This window comes from Heloderma suspectum, chromosome 6 (genome assembly GCF_057233095.1).
Source record: "Heloderma suspectum isolate Gila_16-S chromosome 6, 16-S_ref, whole genome shotgun sequence".
Taxonomy (NCBI): Eukaryota; Metazoa; Chordata; class Lepidosauria; order Squamata; family Helodermatidae; genus Heloderma; species Heloderma suspectum.
This window is the reverse complement of record NC_139463.1, coordinates 109869555-109886937: the sequence shown is the minus strand read 5'-3', so window position 1 is coordinate 109886937 and position 17383 is coordinate 109869555. Positions and strand designations below refer to the sequence as shown.

The 17383-nt window shown below is 45.9% G+C and overlaps 1 protein-coding gene across 1 annotated transcript; it reads left to right on the top strand.

Annotated features, from left to right (window-relative positions):
- The first annotated feature begins 2882 nt into the window (after nucleotides 1-2882).
- On the top strand, nucleotides 2883-13674 carry LOC146342468 (vomeronasal type-2 receptor 26-like). The gene is made up of 4 exons (XM_084806203.1): nucleotides 2883-3399; nucleotides 10879-11106; nucleotides 11838-11964; nucleotides 12776-13674. The coding sequence occupies exons 1-4, from the start codon at nucleotides 2899-2901 to the stop codon at nucleotides 13672-13674; spliced, it is 1755 nt and encodes a 584-aa protein (XP_084662329.1). The 5' UTR covers nucleotides 2883-2898.
- The last annotated feature ends 3709 nt before the right edge of the window (nucleotides 13675-17383 follow it).

Below are 17383 nucleotides of genomic sequence, written 5' to 3'. Positions count from 1 at the left end.
GACATCTTCTAGCTGAATAAACTAGTTTAACATTTAATTATGTGAAAAATAATCTGGAAAGAATTGGCACATTATAACAAATATTGGGAGGTGACAAGAAATGCCTATGGTCCTATTCAAACGTGCACAGGGGGAGGGTCGTTAGGGGAACTACGGAGGCAAGCAGAACCACTCTGCGTGGGCCCGTCAGTTGACCGGGAACCATGTGGCACTGTGAGGATCCGCTAACCACCCCTCTGTCGTTAGCTGACGGACATACCTGAGTGGTTTGCTCGCATCCCGGCGTCCTCCGTGACGTGAATGGGCTCTCAGGGGCCACTAGTGTCCTGAATGGCCGCACAGCCATAGAGAAAGTCTGCGGCAGCTAGAGCATCTCCCTCAGGGGCAGACGCTGGCGGACTCTAGGGCTGCAGCCTGGAGGTCCTATGGAGCCCGTTTAAGCTACCGGGGAGCCTGCCACACATAACAGTAACCCACCCCAAGGCCCCTTAACCTTTTCGTGGCGGTGGCTTAGTAAGCACACAGAACAAGCTTTTCTCCCCCCACATGACACACTACCCACTTTGGTTACCGGAAATTCCCCAACAACCATGGCTTAGCATGACGTCTGAACAGGCCCTATGATTTCCTTCTAAAGAACAAGGAACTTCAAGGACATGCTAATAAATTGTGCTGTGCCAAAGCCCCCTCTGCCCTTTCTCAGCCTCTTTGCTTCCCCATGAAAGAGGCTGCCATCTTTCTTCCTCTTGCGTTGGGTTGCTGAGAATTTTGGAAGATCTTCTCAGGGCACAGGGGTTCAGTGCTTACCTTACTGTAAGGAGGTGGCCTGGGGGGCACTCTTTCTTTTACCATTTCCCCCTGTTCTGTCTTTGCAGCCTCCGGTGCATGAGCTTCTTTGAAAGCCCAGGAGGACTGCAGCAGGACTTCCTCCCTTGGGGCTTTCCAGTGCAGCTGCCTGCTGTGCCTGAAAGCTGCCCGAGGAGGGATTGTTATTTTCCGTAGGACTTTTCTTCTTGCTGTTGTTAAAAGGACTTTTGGGAATGACAAAGCAAAACCAAATGCCTCTCTCAGCTGCCTGTCAGGCACTCTGCAGGCAGCAGCACAGGGGAGCCCCAAAGGAGGAAGCCTGGGCCAAGTCCTCCAGGGCCACGCCAGGAAGCTGGAGCGGCTGGGGAGGCTGCACGGACAGAACAGGGGGGAAATGATAAAAGAAGGAGCACCCCCACTCCCCTCAGCCGCCTACTTGCAGTGTGGTAAGCCCTGCGGCCCTGCACCGTGAGAAATATCTCCACAATTCTCACCCCTTGCCACAAATTTCCGTGAGCAATTCCTTTTCCCTCCTCCCCACAACGAATGGTCGAAAATAAACAGATGGAGAAATGCAGGACAGTGCTAGTAATAAAGAGTGATTGTAGGGACCACAAGAGATTGACTACAAAGTCTTCCAAGGCACTACAACACCCACAGGACACCACCCCTATGGACAGTGTGTGCAATGCAAATGCATTTGGTAGATGACCGAATCCAAAGATTTGATGAATCGGAAATGAATCTACCCTGAAACAACTGACCACCTGTACTACATGTTGGGTGATTTATGCCCTCTGATTCCTATTTAACAAACTTATTTGGGTAACATGTTCAGGCCTCTTAAAATATGAATAGCTGAAGATCTGTGCAATATTAGAAGCAAGAGACATGGCACTCCTTTGGGAGTGCATTTTGTAGAACAAAATCATTCTGCAAAACATAAATGGGCTGGGCTTTGCAAAAAGTTTTTAGAACTCACAATAGGATTCTTTTTTAAAAAGACTTGAAGCTGGAGTTTCAGCCTCTTCTGTAAAGTTCTGTACTTTTGACACACACACACATCCTTGGAATATGGTGCATGTCTCAAAATGGGGGACCTTGTGCCTAATCAGAAACTACATGAATACAGCACATGTATGTATGTATATCTATATCTATATGAGAGAGAGAGAGAGAGAGAGAGAGAGAGAGAGACTATTGCATATTACAATCTGTCACAAGATTCAACTTGGAGACTTTGTTTTTCAGTGAGCTCTGTGGGCATTTATATATAAAAACTGAGTAAGTATTCAGAGGGAATTATGAAGTGTGACAATTCACATTATTGCCATGTTTTAAAATGAATGTTTTATTCTCAAAAATTTTTAAATGTATATTTATGTGCTTTTGTCCCTTTCTTCTTTCTCTAATCTAGCCCCTGAAGAAGGCTGCTTCTTAAATAAAACCACATACATTTTTGCTACATCCTGAGACATGGGATCATTTTGGATGTTCTCCAGTTTACTTTTCCCCTTGTTTTCAGACAAGGGTGTTTCCAGCTCTGCCTTGAGACACCAAGGGTTGAACCCCAGAACTTCTTCATGCAAAGCATGTGTGTGTAACCTGAGCCACAGCCCTTCCCCTGCTTACTGGAATAGATTAACCTCTCATGACTTGTTGGAGGATCACATTTAGTTGAATCAAGAAGAAAGGGATGTCTTTCTCCTGTCTAAAAAAATGCTTTTCTCCTTTTAGCTTACGTACGGCTCTTTTGACCCCGTCTTGAGTGATAAAACTCGATTCCCCTCTTTGTTCCGGATGATTCCAGATGAAGAACCTCAGTATCATGGCATTGTTCAGCTTCTAAAGCATTTTGGATGGACTTGGATTGGCCTCCTCATTTCAGATGATGACAGTGGAGAAACATTTCTTCGAACTCTGAGACCAAGGCTCCTACAGAATAATATCTGCATTGCTTTGACAAAATCAATTCCAACTGTGACAAGTCATGCATCCAACGAGACCTTTACTAACATACTGGGAAGGATATCTTTTACTCTCTGGTTGCACAAAATCAATGTGTTCCTTGTCCATGGGCATGGTCAGTCTATGGAGGGCTTACGAATAATTCTAGAAAACTATGAGTTTTTTAAGAAGCGTCCAATGGAGAGGGTTTGGATTATAACAGCTCAGTGGGATTTCACTGCTGTTTTTCCAAAGAATCAGTTCTCAAGGAAATCCTTCAATGGGACATTGTCCTTCTCATTTCACACAAATGTGGTGCCGGGATATCAAGAGTTCCTTGAAACTATAAATCCATATAAATCTAAGATTTATTTCATCCATCAGTTCTGGTTCACTGCATTTCTCTGTTCACTCCCAATATATAACTTATATTTGCCAAATAAGGGGAACTGTACTGGGAAGGAGAAGTTAGAGAGCCTCCCTGGATCTGTGTTTGAAACGGGGATGTCTGGCCAGAGCTACAATATCTACAATGCTGTCTATGCTGTAGCACATGCTCTCCATGCCATGTATTCATCAAGGGCCAAACAGAGGGCAATGCAGATGAGAGGCAGATGGAATCTTTTGAAACTTCAGCCATGGCAGGTAAGACACGGATCCTCTTACGTGCGGACCGGGAGGCTGCAGAGCCATGGAGAGACGTGTAATAGAATGAATACACAGCACCCCCAGCCAACTCCTAGTGATCAGGTAGGCTCAAAAACACCACCAAAAGAAATTCAAAATGAATTATACAATGCCCTGAGAATGAGGCAGAAAAAAGGAAACTTCTTTCACGCGGGAAGAAAAATGTCAAGGAAATGGAGGTCAGATTTTGGTACAGTGTGAGCTCCACCTCTTCGCTATATCTGGACACAATCCTGCCCCCTCACACCTGCTACTGGACGTTCAAGGAAGTAGGAGTATTATAACCATCTACATTAGAGACATGATGTCTCCACAATCACCCCTCAGAAACTGAATATTAGGAAGACCCTGGGGAAGGTGCTGAACCCTGAAGGATTACAATCAGAGCTCAGCCAAATTTCTCAGAAGACACTTTTCTCAGAAAAGTTCCGAAATTGTCCTGTTCTTACCCACCCCTCCAGATACCAATGCCCATTTCACAGAAAGGTTCCAAATTTTCTTCACCTCTCCTCCCCACAATGCCCTGGGATGATGATGGGGCATTGTGGATGATGCAAAACAACAGCCAAGCTGCCAACACGGTTGATGCTGTTGCCACTCGCTGTGGCAATTCAAACAACCAGAAAGCCTAAGGAGAAAAGAAAGAATTTATTTATTTATTTATTTATCGCATTTATATCCTGCCTTTTTTCCTCCAAGGAACTCAAGGCAGTGTACATGATCCTCCTCCTTCCTCCATTTTATCCTCACAACAACAACCCTGTGAGGTAGGTTGGGCTGAGAGTCTGTGACTGGCCCAAAGTCACCCAGTGAGCTTCCATGGCCGAGTGGGGACTAGAACCCGGATCTCCCGACTCCCAGTCCAGCACTCTAGCCACTACACCACACTGGCTATATGGATGTATGAGAATTTCATTTTGTGTTTGTGTTCACAAAACGTGTACTTGAAAAATGCATTAACTTTCTCTAAACGTACAGCTTTCTCAAAATGCATAAGCTTTGGATTACCCATGCTTTAGTTTCTTGGGGAAATTTTTTAAGTTTTGGAGTGAGCCAATTGAACTGCCCTGTCACACTCATAGAATCATAGAATCATAGAATACTAGGATTGGAAGAGGCCTACAAGGCCATCGAGTCCAACCCCCTGCTCAATGCAGGAATCCAAGTCCAAGCATCCCTGACAAATGGCTGTCCAGCCCCATCTTGAAGGCCTCCAGTGTGGGAGAGCCCACCACATCCCTAGGTAATTGGTTCCATTGTCGTATTGCTCTTCCAGTCAGGATGTTTTTCCTGATGTTCAGCCGGAATCTGGCTTCCTGTCACTTGAGCCCATTATTCCATGTCCTGCACTCAAGAAGAGATCCTGGCCTTCTTCTCTGTGACAACCTTTCAAGTACTTGAAGAGTGCTATCATCTCTCCCCTCAGTCTTCTCTTCTTAAGGCTAAACATGCCCAGTTCTTTCAGTCTCTCTTCATAGGGCTTTGTTTCCCGTCCCCTGATCATCTTTGTTGCCCTCCTCTGAACCCTCTCCAGTTTGTCTGCATCCTTCTTAAAGTGTGGTGCCCAGAACTGGACACAGTACTCCAGATGAGGCCTAACCAGTGCTGAGTAGAGGGGAACTAGTACTTCCCGGGATTTGGAAGCTATGCTTCTATTAATGCAGCCCAAAAGAGCATTGGCCTTTTTGCAGCCACATCACATGGTTGGCTCATATTCAGCTTGTGATAGACAACAATTCCAAGATCCTTCTCGCTTGTAGTGTGGTTGAGCCACGTATCCCCCATCTTGTAACTGTGCATTTGGTTTCTTTTTCCGAGGTGCAGAACTTGGCATTTCTCCCTATTCAATGTCATTCTGTTGTTTTCTGCCCAGCGCTCCAGTCTATCCAGATCACTTTGAATTTTGTTTCTGTCTTCCAAACTATTAGCTATCCTGCCCAATTTGGTGTCATCTGCAAATTTGATCAGCATTCCCTGCACCTCCTCCTCCAAGTCATTCATAAAAATGTTGAAGAGCACTGGGCCCAGGACTGAGCCCTGCGGTACCCCACTCGTTACCTCTCCCCAGTTTGAGAAGATCCCATTGATAAGCACTCTTTGAGTCCGATTCTGTAGCCAACTGTGGATCCACCGGATCGTTGTTTCATCTAGCCTACTTTGAGCTAGTTTGCTCATCAGGAGATCATGGGGCACTTTGTCGAAAGCTTTGCTGAAGTCGAGGAATATGATGTCTACAGCATTCCCACGGTCCACAAGGGAGGTGACTTGATCAAAAAATGAGATCAGATTTGAATGACAGGACTTGTTTTTGACAAATCCATGTTGGCTTCGAGTAATCACGGCATTGTTGTCAAGGTGCTTCTGGATGGATTCCTTTATCATCTGCTTCAGAATTTTCCCAGGGATTGATGTCAGACTGACTGGTCTGTAGCTCCCAGGTTCCTCCTTTTTACCCTTTTTGAAGAGAGGGACAACGTTAGCCCTCCTCCAGTCATCTGGCACTTCCCCTGTCCTCCATGATTTCTCAAAGAGAATAGACAGCAGTTCTGAGAGTTCTTCTGCCAGTTCCTTTATTACTCTAGGATGCAGTTCATCTGGCCCTGGAGATTTGAATTCATTCAAAGTAATTAGGTGTTCCTTGACCATATGCCTATCGATCTCAAGCTGCAATCCTGCCCCTTCAGCCTGTACTTCGCCTTTGCCAGGGGGGTCATAGGCCCTCTTGTGGGGGAAGACTGAGCCAAAGTAGGAATTGAGCACCTCTGCCTTTTCTTTGTCATCTGTTATCGTTTTGCCATCCTTATTTAATAGCTGAACCACCATTTCTTTCCTCTGTCTTTTACTATGCACGTAGCTGAAGAAAGCCTTTTTGTTGTTTTTAGCATCCCTTGCTAACCTCAGCTCATTCTCAGCTTTAGCCTTCCTGACGCCTTCCCTGCAATTCTGTGCTATCTGCCTGTACTCTTCCTTTGTTACTTGGCCTTCTTTCCACTTCCTATATGTGTCCTTTTTGGTTTTCAGGTCATCCCTAAGTTTTTTGTGAAGCCACATTGGCTTCTTCTGTTGTCTTCCACCTTTTCTTCTTGTTGGAATTGTTTGTGATTGTGCCTTGAGAATTTCCTTTTTTAAAAGCTCCCACCCATCTTGGACTCCTTTTCTCGTTAGCGTCGCTTGCCATGGGACCTTCCTGATCATTGTTCTGAGTTTATGAAAATCAGCTTTCCTAAAATCCAGGGTACGCGTTTGACTACACTCAGCTTTTGCTTCCCTTAGAACCAAGAACTCAAGTACAACATGGTCGCTTTCCCCCAGAGTTCCTGTAACTGCTACTTGATCCACTAAGTCATCTCTGTTGGTTAGGATCAAGTCAAGGATAGCTGATCCTCTAGTTCCTTCCTCTACTTTCTGTAGGAGGAAGTTATCCGCCACACAAGTCCGGAATTTCCTGGAGGGGCCATGTTTTGCAGAATTTGTCTCCCAACAGATAGCAGGGAAATTGAAGTCCCCCATTACGACTACATCATGCTTCCTTAAAACATTGGCTATTTGCTTTTCAAAAGTTTCTTCCTTGTCCTCTCCTTGATTGGGTGGCCGGTAGTAGACTCCGACCACCAGGTTCCTTTTATTCTTTGCTCCATTTATTTCAACCCAGATGCTCTCGATGGGGCTACCAAGCTCCTCCTCCTGTATTTCTGTGCGGAGATATGTATTTTTCACATACAGTGCAACCCCACCTCCCTTTCTGTTCCTCCTGTTCTTTTTGAACAAGTTATATCCTTCAATTGCTGTATTCCAGTCATGAGAGTCATCCCACCAAGGCTCAGTTATACCTATCAGGTCATAATTTCCCTCTTGTATTAAGAGTTCTAGTTCGTTCTGTTTGTTTCCCATACTCTGGGCATTAGTATATAGACATCGAAGACCATGTGCTTCATAGTCTGGCTTTCTTCCTACATGTGTCTGAAGACTATTATTGGGCGCTATCAGAGCTGTTATCTCCGTTGCAGTGCATGAGCCTACGTCCATTGTTACCCCCAACATTACATCTCCCTTCCCCGTAGGATTCAGTTTAAAGCCCTCTTGATGAAGTTCTTCATGCTGTGGCCAAACACATTCTTCCCATCCTTTGTGAGGTGCAACCCATCCCTAGCCAACAGCCCATCTTCCAGGAAGTATAGCCCGTGGTCCCAGAATCCAAATCACTCTCGTCAGCACCACCTTCGTAGCCAGTCATTCACCCGGAGTATTTTTCGTTCCCTTTCTATCCCTCTTCTAACTACTGGAAGGATGGATGAGAAAACTATCTGGGCCCCAAAGTTCTTGAGTTTCCTTCCCAAAGCTTCAAAGTCTGACGTGATCTCTTCGTAGCTCCGCTTGGCGGTATCATTTGTTCCCACATGGATGAGAAGAAAGGGATACCTGTCAGTGGGCTTTATGAGTGCAGGCAACCTTTCAGTCACGTCTCTAATCTGTCCTCCCGGGAGACAACATACCTGGCGAGTCCACAGGTTTTCGCAACATACTTGGGTCTCAATCCCACGCAGCAAGGAGTCTCCCACTACTACCACTCTTCTCTTCTTCTTCTTGTAGGCCTGGGTTTCATCGCCTCTGTTTAACTGACCTTCAGCCTCTTGCTCACTCTCATGCAGGTTCCCCTGTGATTCTTCCTCTGCCTCATCTTGCTGTTGCTCTTCAAGCTTCTGGTCTGCCCTTTGCTGCTGTAGTTCCCCCATTCTGTCCAAGAACTCTTCGTGTTCTCTTATTCCCCGGAGGGTTGACAGTTGCCGCTCCAGTCCACTTACTTTTTCTTCCAGCAGCGTGATCAACTTGCACTTGTTCAAGGTGTAGGCCATGTTGTTCTCAGGCAAGAAAACAACCATTGTTTTCAATGTTTGAAAACAAACACTCAGATTACTGTACACAGTTTTTGTCTTGTCCCTTTTTCAATGTCTGTATGACAACACAGACACAGTTCCATTTCTTCTTAATTCCTTTCCTTTGGAAGTATTGGGCCTCACTCATGCAAAAGGTACATGTAGGATGTACTTTTCTGCATTGGACTGGGATCTGGTGAATGGTCAAAATTAGGCCATTGCCATGGTCTTGTCAAGGGACATTTGGATTTGTTCCCACTCTACACACGCATCAACACCCAGATAAAGAGTCTTCCTACGAGCATTATGGAAGCATTCGGTTTTGGAGGGCCTAGGTATCTCCCTCTTGGATCCTTTCTGGTGGGGTAGAACTTGGGGTTAATGGGAGCAATTGCTAGCAATTGATAGGAAGTCAACATGATCAGTGGTGGCAAAGGAGTCATGCTGAATCAGGCCAAGGACAGGACAGAACTCATTTCCAGGCTTATCAAGTGGTGGTGGCGAAAATTTTCTGCTCTGCCAACCAGATCCAGCTTAGCTCTTCAGGTCACTGGGGGAATTGTTAAGGCACAGACTGGAACCCCCAAGAGGTGAACTATCACATTTAGCTTTGAAAGAAGGTGAATAAGGGGAGATGAGCCTTTGGTCTGATCAGCATGGCTCTCCATGTGTTCTTCTCAGTAGCCCTGTACACGTGTTTAAAAAAGGGGTAACAGCAATGGGTGAGCAGGAAGAGTGCTCCAGTCCCACCCCTCTATTCGGTTGCATTTGTCACTCTGGACTTCTGGAGGGTGGTTGTCTGAAGAACAGAGCCTCTGTATCCGGTGGCTCTCCATGTGAGCCACAACACGGATTTTCCAGAGTTCTGGCTGATGTGGAGAGCCCCCATGGATACTGGAGGGTCCTGCTGCAGACACCCATGCGCCATGTGTACAGATGACAAGCGCGATGCAGGACAGGGGCAGGGTGGAGCAGTGCTTCTCCTCATACATTGCTTTTAACCCTTGTTTTTTGGGGGGACACCAGAAGAGGTCTTGTGTCTCACTGTGATGCATTTGTTGAGAAACGTGAGCATATTTGATTTAACTTGGAGGTAGTCGATTAGAATTAACCAGGAATTTATAGTAGCAGCATCGGAATGGTTTGTTGAAATTGCTCAGATCACTCTCATACATTTCTGTTCACACACCCCAGTCATGAAGCCAGGTATTTCTGCAACCAGATGCACTGCAATGGTTCACACATCATGAAAACCTTGAATATGGCTTGAGTATGGGTTGTCGTTGGATCATGGGTTGCTGTTGAATCATGGTCACCTTGAATCCGCCACTTCCATGGGTTGGCATTACATGTGAACCCTGCATTATGGTTTACCTCTGGTTATTAACCATTAACTGCCCAGGAAGAGGACCCATCTTGCTGGTTGGGTTGCAAACTTCCAGTTTCTCATCATTAACAACCCATAGTTAAACCGTAGTGCTGGATTCACACGTAATGACAGCCTATACTTCTACAATAACGCATGATTCAACAACAACCCATACTCAACCCATATTCTGGGTTGTCATTACACGCAAACCAGCTCGTTATCACTTCAACTCTGCACACCTCTTACAAGAGTAAAGAAGGGAAAGGGTTTAGGGTTATGTTTGGTGTCTGCTAGGGTCAGAGACTGCTGTTAACAAAAGGGAAAGTCCTGCCCACGCACACCTGCACAGATCCACATGGGACAGCCATTTCCAAATCACTCTCTAGACTAGGGGTTCAGAACCATTTTCAGCCTGAGGGCTGCATTCCTTCCACCTGCCAAGAGTGGGTGCAGCCAAAGCAACACACTCTCTCTCTCCCCAGTCTTTCTTTGTGTGTTTATATCTGCATGTGTATTCTTTCTGGCAACCTCCTTCTATTTCTACCCTTCTCTCCTCCAAATCTTGGGGCTGTGATGGAGGTGAGGTGAACTAGCGACCCAGGAAGATATCACTCTCTTCCTTGATCACTGGCTTGTTGAGTTGGATTCCTCACAGCACAGTGGATCAAGAGACCTGATGGGCTGCACCTGGTCCACAGGGCACAGTTTTCCCATCTCTCCTCTAGACCATTCAGAACAGAGTCTCTTGGCCAGTCTTTTAAATAGAGAGTGTACAGCCATTTTGGATGGAGTTCCTTCCAAGAAGTAATTCTTTTTGCTTCTATTTTTAAAGATGGTACCCTGGCAGAGGAGAACTGGGCTTCTCTGAGATTCTCGTTCAAGGACACAGATCCTGAAGCTGCATCTGAGCACCACCTCAAAAGCAAAACCTTCTGGGGATTCCATCAGGAGGGTCCACACATATGTGACATTAACAACATTCATCTTCTCTTCAATAATAGGGAATTTTAAAAAATGTTGCATGTCTGTTTTTGCAACTACAAAATCTTGAAAACTCACTTTCTGTAATATTGATAAGAGTGGCCCAAGGATTTCTCAGGCCCAAAGGTCACATCTGAGCAAACTTCAGAGATAGAGCATTAACCCTTCCCCCACATCATCTGACAAAATATAACCTTTTCTCTTTGACTCCAGCTTCATTCTTTTCTGAGAAATATCCGCTTTAACAACAATGCTGGGGAAGAAATATTTTTTGATGACAATGGGGAAATGGCAGGAGGATATGATATTGTCAACTTGGTCACATTGCCTAATCGATCATTCCAGAGAGTCCAAGTTGGGAAGATGGATGCCAAAGCTCCGGCCAGAAAACAGTTAGTCATTAATGGAAGTGCCATTGTGTGGAATCACAAGTTTCAACAGGTATGGATATTTTTTCGATGATGCTTTTAGCATCTCTTTGCCTGTGAGTAGGGAGTAAAATATCACCCTTCTTCACTCACTGGGAGTACTTGTTCTGCCTCCAAGACTTCCAAATGTCTGTCTGTATGTGGACTAATAAGGTAAAGTATAACTACTTCCTCTCCTGCGTTGCCTCAAAATAAATCTCCCCCCCCCGGGTGCTATTTGCATCAGGAAGGAAGCTGTTGGCACTAATGCAAATACCAACTTGGGTGCAGAATGATCCCTGTAGGGGCCATTGTAAGGACTGTGACACAGCAGGGCTGGCATATGGCATTGGCATCATTTCTCACCTGCTCAGGTCCACACCCACCACCAACACTTTGAGCCTGCTTCCATCACCGCTTCTTCATCTTGCTTCCCTTGCTTGTTTTCCCCACACATGAAAGCAGGGACCAGGGTCAGGAGATAGAGCAGTGTCTCCAACGTTCATTGCACCTTTTCTCTCTGGGGCATTGGATGGATTGGGATGGAGAGTACAAATGAACAGGCAACAGTGACAGCAGTGAGATCGACTTGCCCAAGGGTCCTCCAAGAGTTGTAGCAGGCACAGCCCTGCAGTTCCAAAGCTGCATGTCAATAGGTCTAGTTTGTTCTTGAGTTCTTCTGCAGGAGGGTTAAATTTAAGAATTATAACCATGAGAAACCTGTTCATTTCCCCCATTGACCGCCTTCTTTCTACTTGTCATTAGACAGTCCCCCACGCCACCTGTGTCGAGAGCTGCCGCCCTGGTTACAGCAAGATTGTCCAGCAGGGACAGCAAATGTGTTGCTATGAATGCGCTCAGTGCCCTGAAGGGAGCATTTCAAACCATACTGGTGAGGACAAGAACACAGATGCTTTAACTCTGGGCTTATGTTATTTCATCACTGTTCTTTCCGCAACAGGTATATGAATAGCTTTAGTAAACTCCATCTTGTTATGGAGGAAGTCATTGCAAGGCCCAGAGGCTGTATCCAACCAAACAGTTTTTCACTAGAGAGCATGTCTCCTTCCTTTTCCAGGAGCTCAATTCAGCCTCCAAAGAGCTTTAAACAAGCTTGGAACCCCAGATGTTGTGGGCCTCTAACTCCCATTATCCCTGACAGATATCTTGGCTGGAGATGATGGGATTTGTACTCAAACAACAATGGATGCCCCAGGGTTGGAAAGGGTTGTGTAAAGGTTCATCTAGGAATTGCTCTTTCAGCTTTTCCATCAGAGGAACTAGAATAATGATTTTCCCTTGCAATATGTTTTTTCTCACATTACACTTTCTCACAGAAAGCTGACATCTGTAATGCCATCCAAAAAGTGCAGCACTAAGACTAAGATACCCAATACCAAAACACACATGAGCAATACTTCGTGTTTCTCCCCCCTCCAATTAAAACTAGGAAAACCATGTTGCAGTGTAATGGTAAGCAAAGTTCACATACAGAAAAGAAAGATGTGAACACGACATCCTTGCTCTGGCTTCGCACATTCCTAATGCAAATATTGTAGAAAACCTGCCCAATAATTCTCACTTGGAATTGGCAAAAGATTCTTCACTACGTTTAACAAAGTGTTATTATATGGGAGGTATGATTAATGGATCCCTGATCAATCCAGAAATTGGAAATATTGAGACCTTGCTTATTATTTCAGATGCAGATCAGTGTGAGATGTGCTCAGAAGATCAGTATCCAAATGAGAAACACAATCAATGCATCTTCAAGCATGTTGTCTACTTATCTTACGGAGAGCCCCTGGGAGCAGTTCTAGTTAGCTGTGCCTTTTCGTTTTCCACAATCACAGTGGTGGTGTTGTGGATCTTCATTCACTACCAGCATACTCCCCTTGTCAAAGCCAACAACTGGAACATTACATGCGTCCTGCTTTCCTCTCTGTTGCTTGGCTTTCTATGCTCCTTCCTATTCATTGGCTGGCCTGGAAAGGTGTCCTGCCTTCTCCGGCAAACCGTGTTTGGCATCATCTTCTCCATCTCTGTTTCTTGTGTGTTGGCTAAAACCATGACTGTGGTGCTGGCCTTCATGGCCACCAAGCCAGGAAACAGGATGAGGAAATGGGTAGGAAATCGACTGGGAATATCTGTGGTTGGCCTTTGTTCTCTTCTTCAATCTGGCATCTGTGCTGTGTGGCTGGCAACCTCTCCCCCCTTCCCAGAGTTTGACATGCACTCTCAGATCAGTCAGATAACCTTTCAATGCAATGAAGGCTCAGACACCATGTTCTACATTGTCCTGGGGTACATGGGGCTCCTGGCCATCATCAGCTTCAGTGTGGCTTTCTTTGCCAGGAAGTTGCCTGATAGTTTCAATGAAGCCAAGCTGATCACCTTCAGCATGTTGGTGTTTTGCAGCGTGTGGCTGTCCTTTGTCCCCACCTACCTGAGTACGAAGGGGAAATACATGGTGGCTGTGGAGGTCTTTTCCATCTTGGCCTCCAATCTTGGTGTATTGGCCTGCATCTTCCTTCCCAAATGCTACATTATTCTCCTGAGACCTGAGCTGAACACCAGAGACCAATTAGCAAGGAAAAAATGATTCCAACACTTGGTTCTTCAGAGGTTTTGTTATTCTTGAGTCATTTCTGTTAATTGTAGTCCTATATTAGTGGTGAAAGAAACTGTATAACAGTTTAGACAATGCAGCAGAAATGGATGCCCTTCAGCCTCAAAAAGGTGAGCCAAAGCCCAGTGGTCAGACCAAAGAAGAGAAATATATCAAGACAGCGGCCACATTATTCCTTGTAAATGTGAGAAGGTGTGTGGGAGGACCTGAGGCCTTTTTGACCACCTCACAATCTTACTTCTAGTCACCAGGTCAAGTGCTTTGATCAGTGTCTCTCCTCACACTGCCGCTTTTAGGCTGTCACCCACAACCCTCTGTTTGTGGATTGTGATGCTTCACAACTCTCTCCATTGCTGCCACCATACATATATACAAACCTTTACTATTTACATATTGTGCATGTGGAATCACCACAGTGCACACTTCTGAAAAATAAGCACAGAAATGACCACTTTTCTCTTCAGAAATGCATCCTTTTTCTGTTTGAATACACTGAAAAATAGGTTGAAGATGACAACAAGAGTGAGCCAAAACAAACTTGAAAGTGATTTCCGGAGAATATAGGTGAGCTCGAACATTGGTGGTTCTCCCATCCATAGGAGATGACAACACTCATTGCTGACCACCACATGCAGCTGAACACACTGACCCTTCCTTCCTCCGTCAGTCTTGGTTATGAGCAACCCCAGACCTTTGAAGCTACTATCTCTGAACACAACAGCTTTCCCCATCATGTTCTCCAGGATGCTACTGGAGGTACCAAAGAAGGCCAAGAGGGCATCCCCTCTGAGGAACTGAGAATGATCTCAGTGGGGCATGCATGAGAACAAACTAATAATCTAGGCCACTAACTTGGGAATTAAAAGTGGTTTTAGCATGGGAATCTCTCCTCTCTCCCATACCTGACCATCAAACATATTTTACACCCTAGAACAGAGGTGGCTAACTTATGGCCCTCCAGACCTTTTGGCCTACAATTTCCATCAGCCCTAGCTAGTATGACCAATGGTGAGGGATCATGGGAGTTTTAGGCCAAAACGTATGGAGGGCTAGAAGTTGCCCACCCCTGTCCAAAGTGTATGTGAGGTATCCATTCGCTCTCCTACTTGGCATGAAAATCCAAGGCCACTGGCAAGGTTCTTTACTGGGAATGGGTGGAAGATTTTGCTTGGTTTGCATTAAGTGAACTGATCTGTTCCACATTTCCCAGACTGATGTGTGCATTGGAACACAATTCTCTTTCAGCTTTTGTGATGCATTTCTCAGCTCCGACAGTGTACACAAAAATAAATGTATTAGGGAAATTGTGTATAAAGTGTACATATTAGGGCAAGCTGCAAACAAAATGCTTATGTTTCAGGAAATTGTGTAAAAGATAAAGGCAGATATTAGAATGTATGGATTCATAATTTAATCGATGCAAAACTGTCACAGACCTGAAAAAGACTGATTTGTCCATCTCTAATCTTAACTGATGTCCCCTGCATTTCTGACATACCTGCTATTGCATTTTGCACTCCGTGGGGGCTGCATTTAGCTTAAACTAAATTTAAATGGCTGCATTTAGCTTAAACTAAAGCCTTTACAGCCACAAATGGCATCCGCTACGCCATTTGCGTCTGTGATTTTTCATGCGATAGCCTAGCTTATCACGGAAAAAGACACATATGCAAGTGACCTAGCACATGCCATTTGCGTCTGGAGAGAGTCCTCAGCCAGCCAAACGGCAGGGCAATGGCGGCCGTATCGCTGGTGCGACAAAGCCAGCCATCGGCTCCGCAGAATCGCCACGGAGTGGAGCCAGCCAAAGAGGATTCCAAGGAGATTGCCTCCCCCCGTGGGCAGATTCCCCCCCCCCAGAGCAGCAGGTAGGGAATCTGCCCATCCCTATTGATGAGCCCCCTGGCAAAGGCGAAGTACAGGTTGAAGGGGCAGGATTGCAGCTTGAGATCGATAGGCATATGGTCAAGGAACACCTAATTATTTTGGTGTTCCTTGACCATATTCCTTTAATTATTTTAAAACCATGAGCGCATTCCCCCCCGGAGCAGCAGGTAAGGAATCTGCCCATCTCTATCTATGAGCCGCCTGGCAAAGGTGAAGTACAGGATGAAGGGGCAGGATTGCAGCTTGAGATCGATAGGCATATGGTCAAGGAACACCTAATTACTTTGAATGAGTTCAAATCTCCAGGGCCAGATGAACTGCATCCTAAAGTAATAAAGGAACAGGCAGAAGAACTCTCAGAACCACTGTCTATTCTCTTTGAGCAAGTAAGGAGGACGGGTGAAGTGCCAGATGACTGGAGGAAGGCTAATGTTGTCCCTATCTTCTAAAAGGATGAAAAGGAGGAACCTGGGAACTGCAGACCTGTCAGTCTGACATCAATCTCTGCAAAAATTCTGGAGCAGATTATACAGCAATCCATCTGTAAACACCTTGAAAACAATGCAGTGATTACTCGAAGCCAACATGGATTTGTCAAGAACAACTACTGCCAGACAAATCTGAACTCATTGTTTGATCGAGTAACCTCCTTTGTGGACTGTGGGAATGCTGTGGACATAATATACCTTGACTTCAGCATAGCTTTCGACTAGGGATGTCACAGAATTTTGCCACGAATCTCAGGGAGGCCGAATGCCAGCACATTCAGCCCCCCAAAATTGGTGGCGAAACGGTCTGCCCCCCCAGGACGGGACCTACCTTGTGCGAATGTCCCTGGCGGCGGCGGCTCCAGCGGCGGTTTGGCGGCGGTTCGGCAGCGGCAGCCGGTCTTCCGACCGGCTGCCGCCGCCGCCATTTCCAAGTAAAAAAAAACAAAAACAAAAAACGTGATAGGCTATGTAAAGATTTACGTAGCCTATCACGGCTAGATTTTTAAAAAACACCATGATAGGCTACGTAAATGTTTACGTAGCCTATCACGGCTGAGTGAAAAAAAAACCTGCGCGTACGCAAATGGTGGCGCCCATTTTTTCTTCACTCAGCCATGATAGGCTATGTAAATATTTACGTAGCCTATCATGGCTGACTGCAGGGATGCAAACGGCAGCGTCTACGGCCACCGCCATTTGCCTCCCGGCCGGCCGGGGTTCGCGCCGGGAGGGACGGGGCGCCCCCCCGCCAGAATTTCGGTGGGGAGGGATGGGGCGCCTCCCCCCCGGCCAGAATTTTGGGGGGAGGGACGGAGTGCCTCCCCCCCAACGCGAATCAAGTTTCGGGTTCAGGTAAGGGACTTTTGTACATCCCTACTTTGGACAAAGTGCCCCATGATATACCGATGAACAAACTAGCTCAAAGTGGGCTAGATGAAACAACGAGCAGGTGGATCCACCACAGTTGGCTACAGAATAAGATTCAAAGAGTGCTTATCAATGGGATCTTCTCAAACTGGGGACAAGTAACGAGTGGGGTACCGCAGGGCTCAGTCTTGGGCCCAGTGCTCTTCACCATTTGTATTAATGACTTGAAGGAGGAAGTGCAGGGAATGCTGATCAGATCTAAAGATGACACAAAATTGGGCTGGATAGCTAATGCCTTGGAAGACAGAAACAAAATTCAAAGTGATCTTGATAGACTGGAGCACTGGGCAGAAAACAACGGAACGAAATTTAATAGGGATCAGTGCCAAGTTCTGCACCTAGGAAAAAGAAACCAAATGCACAGTTACACGAGGGGG

What these genes read in the sequence shown, in the direction of transcription:
- LOC146342468 (XM_084806203.1), top strand. Translation starts at nt 2,899, where the DNA reads ATGGAGGGCTTACGAATAATTCTAGAAAACTATGAGTTTTTTAAGAAG. An exon ending in TGAAACTTCAGCCATGGCAG is followed by an intron (nt 3,400 to 10,878) that starts GTAAGACACGGA and finishes CTTTGACTCCAG; the next exon opens with CTTCATTCTTTTCTGAGAAA. An exon ending in GGAATCACAAGTTTCAACAG is followed by an intron (nt 11,107 to 11,837) that starts GTATGGATATTT and finishes ACTTGTCATTAG; the next exon opens with ACAGTCCCCCACGCCACCTG.